At 36.5% G+C, this 11,078-nt stretch overlaps 1 protein-coding gene across 1 annotated transcript; it reads right to left on the reverse strand.

Annotated features, from left to right (window-relative positions):
* Window positions 1-4,765: 4,765 nt before the first annotated feature.
* Window positions 4,766-9,529, reverse strand: LOC133876660 (E3 ubiquitin-protein ligase RSL1-like). Its single transcript, XM_062314915.1, has 3 exons — window positions 8,649-9,529; window positions 7,237-8,009; window positions 4,766-5,170 (listed from the first exon to the last, which is right to left on the reverse strand). The coding sequence occupies exons 1-3, from the start codon at window positions 9,402-9,404 to the stop codon at window positions 5,068-5,070; spliced, it is 1,632 nt and encodes a 543-aa protein (XP_062170899.1). The 5' UTR covers window positions 9,405-9,529; the 3' UTR covers window positions 4,766-5,067.
* Window positions 9,530-11,078: the final 1,549 nt, after the last annotated feature.

The following is an 11,078-nucleotide window of genomic DNA, read 5'->3' on the forward strand; positions in this document are numbered from 1 at the left end:
ATTGCATCATATAATGATGATGGACTTGTAAGTCTTGAATCACTTGATGGAGATGCTGTCCAACCTACCCCCAGTGGGGAAAGTGCTTGTGCGGCTGAGGAGGTTTAGGAGGGTGATGATCCTCAAAAGCATGCTTATGAAAGGAAGCCAAGGAAGAAGACCTCTCCAATTTGGAAGGACTTTAAGGAATTACTGCAATCTGGTGTGAAGAAAGCTCAATGCATTCATTGTAAATCTATCCTTGGCATTCCAGCTTCGGGTGCCACAACTCAATTTCACAGACACTTGAATAGCTATATTCCACGCATAGCGGCTAACAAGCAGAAGGTGATAACATTTGACTCTAATTGTGGCAGTGTGGTCTCCGGATCATGTTTTACTTATGATCATAAGAAGGTATGAGAGCTTGCTTATCATATGATACTTTGCCATGAGTATCCTTTTATGGTAGTGGAACATGTTTTGTTTAACAAGTTTGTGAGGTCTAACACTCCTTATTGGCAAAAGATATCTCGTACAACTGCTAAAAGTGATTGTATGTCTACCTATGAAATAAAGAAAAAGAAACTGAAAAATTTGTTGAGAAATGTTAACAAAGTAAACATAACTACTGACATGTAGACCTCAGGTCAGAGAGTGTCTTATATGGTAGTTATATGTCATTTTATTGATTCTTGGTGGCATTTACAAAAACGTGTTTTAAACTTTTTTAATGTCCCACCCCCTCATAGTGGTGTTATAATTGCTGATGCACTTCAAAAGAGTTTCATTGAGTGGAGAATTGAGAATAAGGTATCTACAATAACAGTAGACAATGCAAGAAACAATGATGTGGCTATTCGAATTTTAAAAGATGATTTTGCTTTGAAAAAGACATTAGCTGTTAAGGGACAACTCTTTCATGTACGTTACTGTGCTCATATCACTAATCTGTTGGTGTAAGATGGTATTAGTTAAATTGGAGTTATTGTGGATTGTGTTAGGGATGGTATAAAATATATAGTTGCATCGGCGGTAGGTTGAAGCAATTTGATGAAATTACAAAGCAGTTACAATTGTCCTGTAAGAAACTGATTTTAGATGTTCATACTAGGTGGAATAGCACTTATATGATGTTGTCTACTGCATTAGAGTTTAGGGAGGTGTTCCCAAGGTATGAAGATAGGGATCAAAGCTTTCGTTGGGTGCCAAGTGTTGATGATTGGGTTAAAGTTGAGAATGTTTGTCATGTTTTAGAGGTTTTTAATGAGTTGAAAAAGATAGTATTAGGGAGTAATTATCCAACTTCTAATTTATTTCTTCTTGAGGTTTGGAGAATAAGAGATGTGTTGGGTAAAAAATCTAAGGATGCCAATGTTTATGTAAGAACAATGGCAGAAAAAATGTATTTGAAACTTGAGAAGTATTGAGGGGAATGCAATCTGCTCATGGCTGTTGGTGCTGTTTTGGATCTAAGGTTCAAGTTGAAACTTTTACAATTTTGTTTCCCTGAAACTTATCAAGAGCCTGAAGCCACTAGAAATGTTGAAAAGGTACATAGTGTTTTAAATGAGTTGTGTGGTGAGTATGTTGATGCCTACAACTTAACTGCTGCCTCAAACTGTGGGCATCAAAGTAATTCAAATTCTGCTTCATCTTCAAGTGATGATTCATCTAGTGGTGTTCAAAGAAGCACTAAAAGTGGAATGGCTATGTTTAACTCTTTTGTATGAAGTGTTGATACCTTTCAACCTGTGAAGTCGAATCTAGAAATATATTTGGAAGAAGATGTTTATATCTGTGATGAGGGTGCTGATTTGAAGTTTGATGCTTTGGAGTGGTGGAAATCCAATCAACTTAAGTACCGCATTTTATCTAAGATGGCATGGGACATCCTTGCAATTCCTATCACTACAGTGAGTTCGGAATCAACATTTAGTGCTGGTGGAAGGGTTATTGATCCCTATCATGCATCTTTATCTACTAAAACTGTTGAGATTCTACTGTGTGGAGCTGATTGGGTTCGAGCACTACATAGACTTAGTAAATCTTCTAATGTGAGTATTATAATTTGTAGGTGTGTTGCTAAATGAGTTTTAACTTTTCCCTTAAATAAATAGTAACCAATGTTCTTTGTTTTTTTTTTTGTTTTTTGTTTTTTTTTGTAGTTGGATGAGCCTTCTTTGGTGGAAATTGAGTTGCCTCAGTGCTGGATTGTGGAGAATTTTTTTTGTTATAGTTAATGAGATCAAACTCTAATATATATATATATATATATATTTTGCTATTCTGTACTTTGTCTTGAAAAAAATAACTCATCTATTTTTTTGATCGGTTATTTTAAGCAGATATTTGGTATGGAAGTGGACTGAAACTATTCTGGAAGTGTTGTATTTGGGGGAAGTTTTTATTAATATTTTGTAAGCTCATGGTAAGTTGATTTTGTTTTATTTAATGGTAATTTTAGACTCATTTATACACTGGTTATACATTGATTATGTTTTGTTTACATGCTTACTTTTTTCTAATTATGATTATTAATTTCTTACTAATTTTTTCATTTTCTCTTGTAAATGTGTAATAAACAGGTGAAGAAGTTAATTCCTGCCTACTGGGGGGATTTGCTGCACTGCCACAGTGCCATGTATTTAAACTTGTTTATTTTGTAAGCTTGACAATTGGATTTAATTTTTTTGAATGCTTGTGTTGTGTAGTGTAGACCGTGTAGTTTACTAGTTTATGTTATTTTGTGTTTGTTAAGATATTATATTGTTAGCTTGAAACTTTGCAAGCTAGCAGCCTTGGTAGGTTAACTATTGACTAGTTTTTGTTGGAATTCTTGAGATGGGGACTATCCATCCACAAGGACTTGTTTTTGTGAATGCTAGACTTGCTAGTTTATTGTTAGAACTTAGATAACTTAGATTGTAGTTCATGTTGTTTTCTATGTTTGTATATTTGGATGTTTTGGAAATTTGAAATTCTTGATAATCTTGTTAGCTTGAAGCTTGGATAGATCATTGATGAATACTTGGATGTGTTGGAAAATTGAAGTACTTGGAATTCTTGAGAATTCTTGTATATTGCCTTTTTTTTTTAAATGTTGGAACTCTTGAGAATGTGTAATCTGGAATTTGTTGTTGAATGTTGGCTTTATGAAGTGAGTTGTAGCTTGTAACTTGTAACTTGTAAGTTTTAATTTGTTGTTTGTAGTTTGTAATTTGTAATTTGTATTTTGTTATTTGGAAGTTGTTGTAATTTGTAATTTGTAAGTTTTAAGTTGTAAGTTGTAAATTGTAAGTTTTAAGTTTTAAGTTTAAATATTAAGTTGTAAGTTTGATAGCTTGTTAACATTATAAATGTTGAGAATCAATGTTTTAACTTTCAATGTTTCAGTTTAAATTTACATCTTTTAAATTGCTTTGAAATTGAATGTTAAAAACTTGAAATGCTTGTTATAATGGTGTAAGTGCCCCAAAAAAAAACCCGAGCTCGAGCTTGAGCTCGTTCATTTTAGAAATATGTAACGAGTTCGAGCTGAGTTCGAACTTCAAAAACCCTTAACAAGCCGAGCCTCGAACAGCATTTCCAGAATTTTTCGAGCTCACGAGCCGAGTTCGAACAGGCTAAAAAACAAATCTAGCAGGTCCAAAAAAGCTCGAACTCGGCTCGACTTAGTTCATTTACAGCCCTAAACCAAGGTTTTATTCCATTCCAAGCAACCCTCAGCTGCCACCTCTTTAGGGGTCACGAGTTCTATCGTCTAGTTGAGTGTTACCCAAGGTATCAACCCGATCGATTAACTAGGGGATGGCTGGCTATGCGCAACGTTCATTGGCTATAGGGTTTTACTAGAAGTCCTACAGTACACAAAAGCTCTACCATGAAGGAGTTAAGGGTACATATAGGACATATGAAGGATGAGTACGACTGTCGATATATGTGTCAGTATTAGATTGTGCATTTCATCAGCATGATTTTATGTCTCTATTGTTGCATGACTACCCGAGAATAAAACCATGATTCCCTTTGCCAAATACACTATTTCTTAAAAGAAAAAGCTAAGGCAATGATTCCTTTAAGGATGTCTCGATGATCTATAATGTGCTAAAGCCTTATTTATGTCACTGTTTAATGATTTTTACAATGTTATTTATGCGCATACTTATATATCAAATTTTTAATAATGACGTAAAATTGGCTCACTGCATGGGCTGGCTTTTGTTGGCGATTTACTTATTAATCAAGTCGTGGACTTACACGATTTTCATCGATTAAACAATTTGTATTACAGATTGGCTGGGGATAGTACTTAGAGAGAGAAGACCAAAGGTAGATAAGAATTCTGAAGCCGCAGGGCAATGGCATTTAGATGGGAAGTTAATCATTTATAAATGTATTGATTTGCATATTTGAGTGACAAAAGTAAAGTTGTAATGGATAAAGTACTTAAGGGCTATGGCGTTTGTCCTAATGATATAGTGACTCGAAAAAGAATAAATAAATAAATATATGGGAAAGAAAAAGAAAAAGAGACATGATCAAATCTCATTAACGATTCTATTGTTTAAAATGTAATATCGAGGTAGTAATAATAGCATTCCATATTATAAGTTAATTAATTTGGGAGTGCTACACCACACATTTTGTCCATCTAAAGTGGACAAAATAACAGTTGGCATGTCCTCCATTAAGAGATTAAACAAACCTTTTACTGTTTTATTTTTTAAATAAACTGAAAAAGGCAGAAGAAAGAGAGAAAGAAACAGATATAGATTGATAATCATTTCACTCAATCTGCAATTTTTTATTTTTATTTTTTTGATAAATAAACTCAATCTGTAATATAAGAGTCATCATATCCAAAATTCAACAAAAAAACTAAGAAACTGTGACCTAACATCACCAACAAGTCCTTTTTAAGCATACACACTTCGATCTATGCAGCATTGATAGAATACCTTTTACTGTTCTTTGTCCAAAACCAAAAAAAAAAAAGGGGGGCGGGGAGCAGAGAAACAGATATACACTTATCATGATCTCAGTCTGTACTAAGTGTTATCAGACTCCATATCATCATCTTCCTTGTTAATCACGTATAATGTTTTGCTCATCCCAGAGTGGACAGGAACATGTTGCTTTCTTGTCCTTCCACTCATCACCACAAGTGTAGCAAAACTCATACCCACATCTGCAAAAACATTGCACGGGGAAAATACAAGATCTTTTAACAAATATCACTTTAACGCAGAGAAACAAGAAACAGAAAATGGCTGATTTGTAGTTAGTTTTTTCTCTTGGGAAGCACAAAGATGTGAATTTTATAAGAAAGACAAGGACACTGAATGAAAAAAAAAAAAGAAAAAAGGAAAAAAAAAAAAAAAAGGGACTAAATACGTTTGACCCTATTTGGTTTAACGACTTTATTTTTTGCTTCATTTGGTTCATTTCGTATTGTTGATGGTAGTCCACATCACATGCCTTCAAAAATCAACACATATCTCTATGCATAACTAAAAATTAAAAAATAAAATAAAATAAAATAAAACAAAAAAATTAAAAATAAATAAAAAATAAAAATTAAACTAAAAAATGAGGCCATGACTGGTCTGGGGTGGCCGAAACACCACCATGGGACCATGGGGATAGTTTGGCCACCTCAAACTGGCCGGTTCGGGGGTGGCTGAACCACCCCCATGACCTTTGGGGGTGGTTCGGCTATCCCATAACCCTAAAAAGAAGGAAAAAAAAAAAAAAAAAAATCATGTTAGGGTTTGACCCTTGGGGTTGGTCAACCAACCCCCAAGCCAAATGGGGGTGGCCGAGCCACCTTCATAGCTCTTGGGGATGATTTTGGCCATCCCCATTTTGCTCTATGGGGGTAGCTGAACCACCTCTAATGGCCATGGGGTGGTTCGGCCACCCCCAAACTGGCCATGATTTAAATTCTTTTAAATTTTAAATTTTTTTTTTTGAAGTTTTTATTATTTTTTGTTTTTTAATTATGCATAAGGATATGTGTTGATTTTCTAAGACATGTGGCGTTGAGTTCTGTCAATTTTTGGGCAGAAATATCATATCCATCTTTAACCATAAACAATGTACCATCTACGATACGAAATGAACTACTAGGAGACAAAAATAAATGCATTAAACCATATGAGGCAGAAAGGTATTTAACCTTAAAAAAAAAAAATACCAATCATCCACTCAACCAACCCAATGACATCTCCGTTTTGCTTATCGAAAAGGTACATCCTCTTCATCTTGTTTTAGCATCTTTATTCCCTCAATAAAATAGCTCTTCCATCTACAAAATGTCTATATTTAGTGGTCCCGGTAACGGATTTCTCGCGACTACCATGAGGTGATATGGATAGAGTATGTTGGGATTATTATCTCAATATTACAGCTGGAACTTATGGGATATACCTGATCCATAACTTCTTGAGAAGATGCCGGATGGACTCTATCCCGGATTTTCCGGGAGTTTTGTTTATTTAAATAGTAATAAAAAATTGTTGATGTAATATAAAAAGTAAAAACTGTTCAAATTTTTTGAAGTTGATATTTTTTTAGAGAAATTAAATGAAAATAAGGAAAAGGAAAAAGAAGGGGTTGTCAAACGCCTTCAAATAAAAAAAACAAAATGTAAATCATTATTACATTGGGATGAAGTCGGCGAGAGGCAGCTATTGGGACCAGAGATAGTGCAAGACACCAAAGACAAGATCGCACTCATTCGAAAAAGAATGTTATCGGCTCAAAGTAGACAGAAGAGCTATGCGGATCAACATCGCCGCAAGTTGGAATTTGAAATTGGCGATCAAGTATTCCTTAAGGTTTCGCCAATGAAGGGTGTAATTCGATTTGGTAAAAAAGGTAAACTAAGCCCGAGTTATGTAGGCCCTTTTGAGGTGAAAGGGGTTTCATCTTATTATTCTCTCCTATCATTAGGGTTTAGATGAAATGAGGACTATTTTTAATATAGTGAAATTAAAATAACAATAATGGATAAAATTCTGTAAATGCTCGAAAATTTTTATTTAAAACAATTATTGTCTCATTTTAGATTTGGTAAAAATTAAATTATGAATTATAGACACACAAAAGATCAAATTGGACGGAAGAATACAAAGTAGCTGCAACTGCAAGTGATGTGGTAGCACAACTTTCAGCCAGTTCAACTATCACACACGTACTTTAGCAACAAGAAGAACAAGAAAAAGTCAAATTGGAAGGAAGAATACAAAGTACCTGCAAGTAATGTGGTAGCAACCTTCAGCCAGTTCAACTATGTTGTTGCATTTCACACACTGGCGCCAATGTTTTGCCTCTGCAAGGGACTGAAGCTTTGCATCTTCTGAATGAGAATAAGGATTTGATCGTTTGTAATCATAGCAGGTCAGACTAGAATGCCAAGGGACTTTGCAATTGACACAGAGTAAGTAATGACATTTCATGCATTTTCTGACTCCAGATTCTTCAGCAGCAACATTTACAGTCTTCGTATATTCTAAAATAGCACTTTTTGACATTAATGCCGAGCACCTGGGATATGGGCAATAAACTTTCTCTGTAACAGGAATAGAAGATTCCTTCATTCGTTGGCTCATGACCTCAACCAACTTTGGTGCCAAGAATTTTCCACAGCTATCAATACTAACCTCACACTTACAACCTTCATGAGGGCACTTTGCCATCATCCCATTAAGAAACTTGACCTCCACATGCTGTTTAATACAAGAAAAGCAATACCTGTGCTGGCAACCATCAACTGAGAACATTTTATCAGCATCGGTATCTTCAAAGCAAATCACACATGTCTCCTTCAAACTCTTGCTGTTGCTAGTTTCTTCAGGCCAAGTAATTTGAGAAACTATAGCATCTCTTGCGAATTTAAATGCAAACTTAACATAATTACGTGCCACAAGAGACGGGTTGCAGTATGTAAATTTTCTTTGGAGAAGAGCCACCTGATTGACTAATGTTGCAATCTTGCTCTGTCGGGGTTGTACTCTACCTGTAAGCTGTTATCCAAGAATAGAATGTCAACCACCTCTATCTTTGTATCTTAAGAGCCTAACTCATTGGCAGTCTGGCACTAAACACAAGTTTCAATTATCATTTAACATTCAGTAATTTTGATAGAGCAAGTCATATCAGCAAAGAAAAATGAAATTCTTTTGCAATAAGAAAATAATGGCAATGCCTACTTTCCAAGAGCGAACCAGTAGTGGGTGATTTGGAATTTAACAGACAAATGCAAATAATTGAAAATGTTGAACAAGAGAGGCTAACTCACCGAATCAATAGTGCAACTGAAAAGCTCATCAAGAAAAGTTGAAATACTGGAATTCCTTTCAATTTTCAAGAAGTGACTCAAATGAAGAAACATATGCAGGACATCACATGCTTTCTATTTGTTTAATCACAAATGCGATATGCATTGTTTATGTAATACCCAACTATTTATAAATCAAAATGGGAATTTACCTTCACTGTTTTGTAGTTCAACTGAGTAACCCAACCTCTTATCAAGCTATATTATCAAATATAACAAACACAAATATTTCCACAAATAAGGCAGCACTCGAAAATAAAGAAAATTACAAATCAAAGCATCCAAATTTTAAACAAGGCAAAAACAAGTTAAAAGTTGAACTCACATATTGGTAAAGCATGTAGTCATCACAGAAAAAGGTGAGCCTTTCCAAATCCAAACTGAGAACTTCATTGAGCCCTTCGATCAGAGCCTCAAGCTCAGCAACTTCATAGGTCACGACTTGACCATCCACGACCGCCTCCAGATTCTTCCTCACCTCCAAGATCAGATTATCTCTCGGATCGCAAATCGCAACCCCAGCACCAGCCACAGTCACCTTCATACCCCTAACGCTCTCTTCGCTCACCAACCCCTTGAAATACAACCTGAAACACTCGGTGTCAAGCAAACCGCTCAACGAAGAAGAAGACGACGATGACGAAAGGTCCGTACGGTACGGACGGTGGTAATTGTCCCCATCGACTTCCCAATCCTGTTCGGGGATATTTTGAATATCTTCCGCGAGCTTCTGATCATGGATCCGACGGTCCAGATCCTCCAGCATTTTCCTCATCTCCGCCTCGCTTAGCTCGCGGTCCTCGAGCTCTTGCGCGAACCAATCCACGTCTTGCAGCATAAGCTCGACGGCGAAGTCGGAAAGGTCGTCGTCGTCGTCGTCGGGAGATGACAAGGCGTAATTGAGCTGTGCCTGTGATGTTGAGGTTGAAGGTTGGAGAGCGATGGAGGCGTTCATGGCTTCTTCCATTTGGAGCTGATAGGCCATGTCGAGGTCGGAGTCTAGGATTTCCGCCGCCATGAGCACTCGGAATTGCTCGGAGAGCGCAGTGTTGAGGTCGTCTGTAACCGTACTCCTTGCCATGCCTTTTTTGTTTTCAACTTTCTTTCACTTGTCTCGCTTGGAGTTGGAGTCTAGACGGTTTTTCTCTCTCTCACTTTGTTTGGGTTTTCAAGAGAGAACAAAATTGCAAGTGAAAACAGAAAAAAGCACCATGGGCTGGTCTGTTTCAACTTTCTTTCACACTCTTGCTCGGACGGAAAGCGAGGAAGTTGCCGGGAAACTGCTTGGGTTTTCTTTTTTTTTTTTTTTTTTTTTTAAATGTTAGATAAATGAAAATGAACTACAAATTAAAAGAAATTACAATAAACTAGGGATGAACACCCCAAATTAAACACTAAGAATGTAAATACGTGGAGACAATGCTTCCAAAGATGTGGACTTATTAATTCTTGGCACGAATACCTAGAACCCGGGTCATTAGTGAAGGTGGTTATGGGTGTATACAAGTAGTGATGTAAATAAACTAGTTTGACAACTTGCTCGGTTTAGCTCGATCCGAACTCGAGCTCGATAATGTAGAAACTCGCTCGATTAGTAAGTGATACATACCCAACTCGCTTGACAAAACTCGATAGGGGCTCGCGAGCTCAACTCGTTTAAAGCTTGACCAGATCGCTCCCCCAGCTCGTTAGTCCGACTCGTTAGCTTGTTCATATATCTTGTATATATGTGTGTGTCTATATATATTACTAAAAATGAGTTATATAAATTTAAACATGTATATTAGTAATTAAGTAATATCCTATATGTTATATATGTTGTTTAATATTTATATGTTTGTGTATTAGTTAACATATTAACTAGTTAGTTCATAAACTAACATATTATCTAATTAATTAACACATACTAAGTAAATGTAATTAACTATATGTTACTCGATATTTTTATATATATATATATAGTAGTTAACTATAGTCTATATGTAACGACCCAAGGAAAAGCGTTAGTTACATCTGCGCTATCACCTCAAAAAGAACTAGTCAATTTGAAGCGTTCCCTAGAATCACTCATAAAGTCCAGTTTTACCTACTAATTAGGTAATATGAGACTTAGCACTCATCTATCTCTTATAAACCACTCACTCTATGTGAGTTATTTATCTCTTTCCAATATGAGACCGGAGTATTACAAACTCCCCCCTTAAATCCCTGACGTCCTCGTCAGGGCCACGTCATGCAGTGCTCCAGTACCACATGACCTGGCGTTACTAGGTGACTCTGATACCATTTGTAACGACCCACCCCTAATGACACAATATTGTCCATTTTTGGCTCCCCAAACCAGACTTCCCAAGAGGTCACCCATCCTGAGATTGCTCTCGCAGAAGCACGCTTAACTGCGAAATTCTGATAGGTTCATGACCATCACGACTTTAAAATGCGTTGTGTCATAAATGATGCATTTATACATATAAGCACATCCTCATTCCCATGAGATGTGGGACGTCACAATCACCCCCTCTTGGGACCCAGCGTCCCCGCTGGCGACCCTCTTGGGCTTGTGCACGCTCCCACCATCTCAGGCTGGGCAATGGCTCTGATACTATTTGTAACGACCCAAGGAAAAGCGCTAGCCACATCTGCGCTATCACCCCAAAAGGACTAGTCAATTTGAAGCTTCCCTAGAATCCATTATAAAGCCCAGTTTCACTTAGTAACTAGGCAATGTGGGACTTAGCACCCATGAGTATCTTTA

This window comes from Alnus glutinosa, chromosome 9 (genome assembly GCF_958979055.1).
Source record: "Alnus glutinosa chromosome 9, dhAlnGlut1.1, whole genome shotgun sequence".
Lineage (NCBI taxonomy): Eukaryota > Viridiplantae > Streptophyta > Magnoliopsida > Fagales > Betulaceae > Alnus > Alnus glutinosa.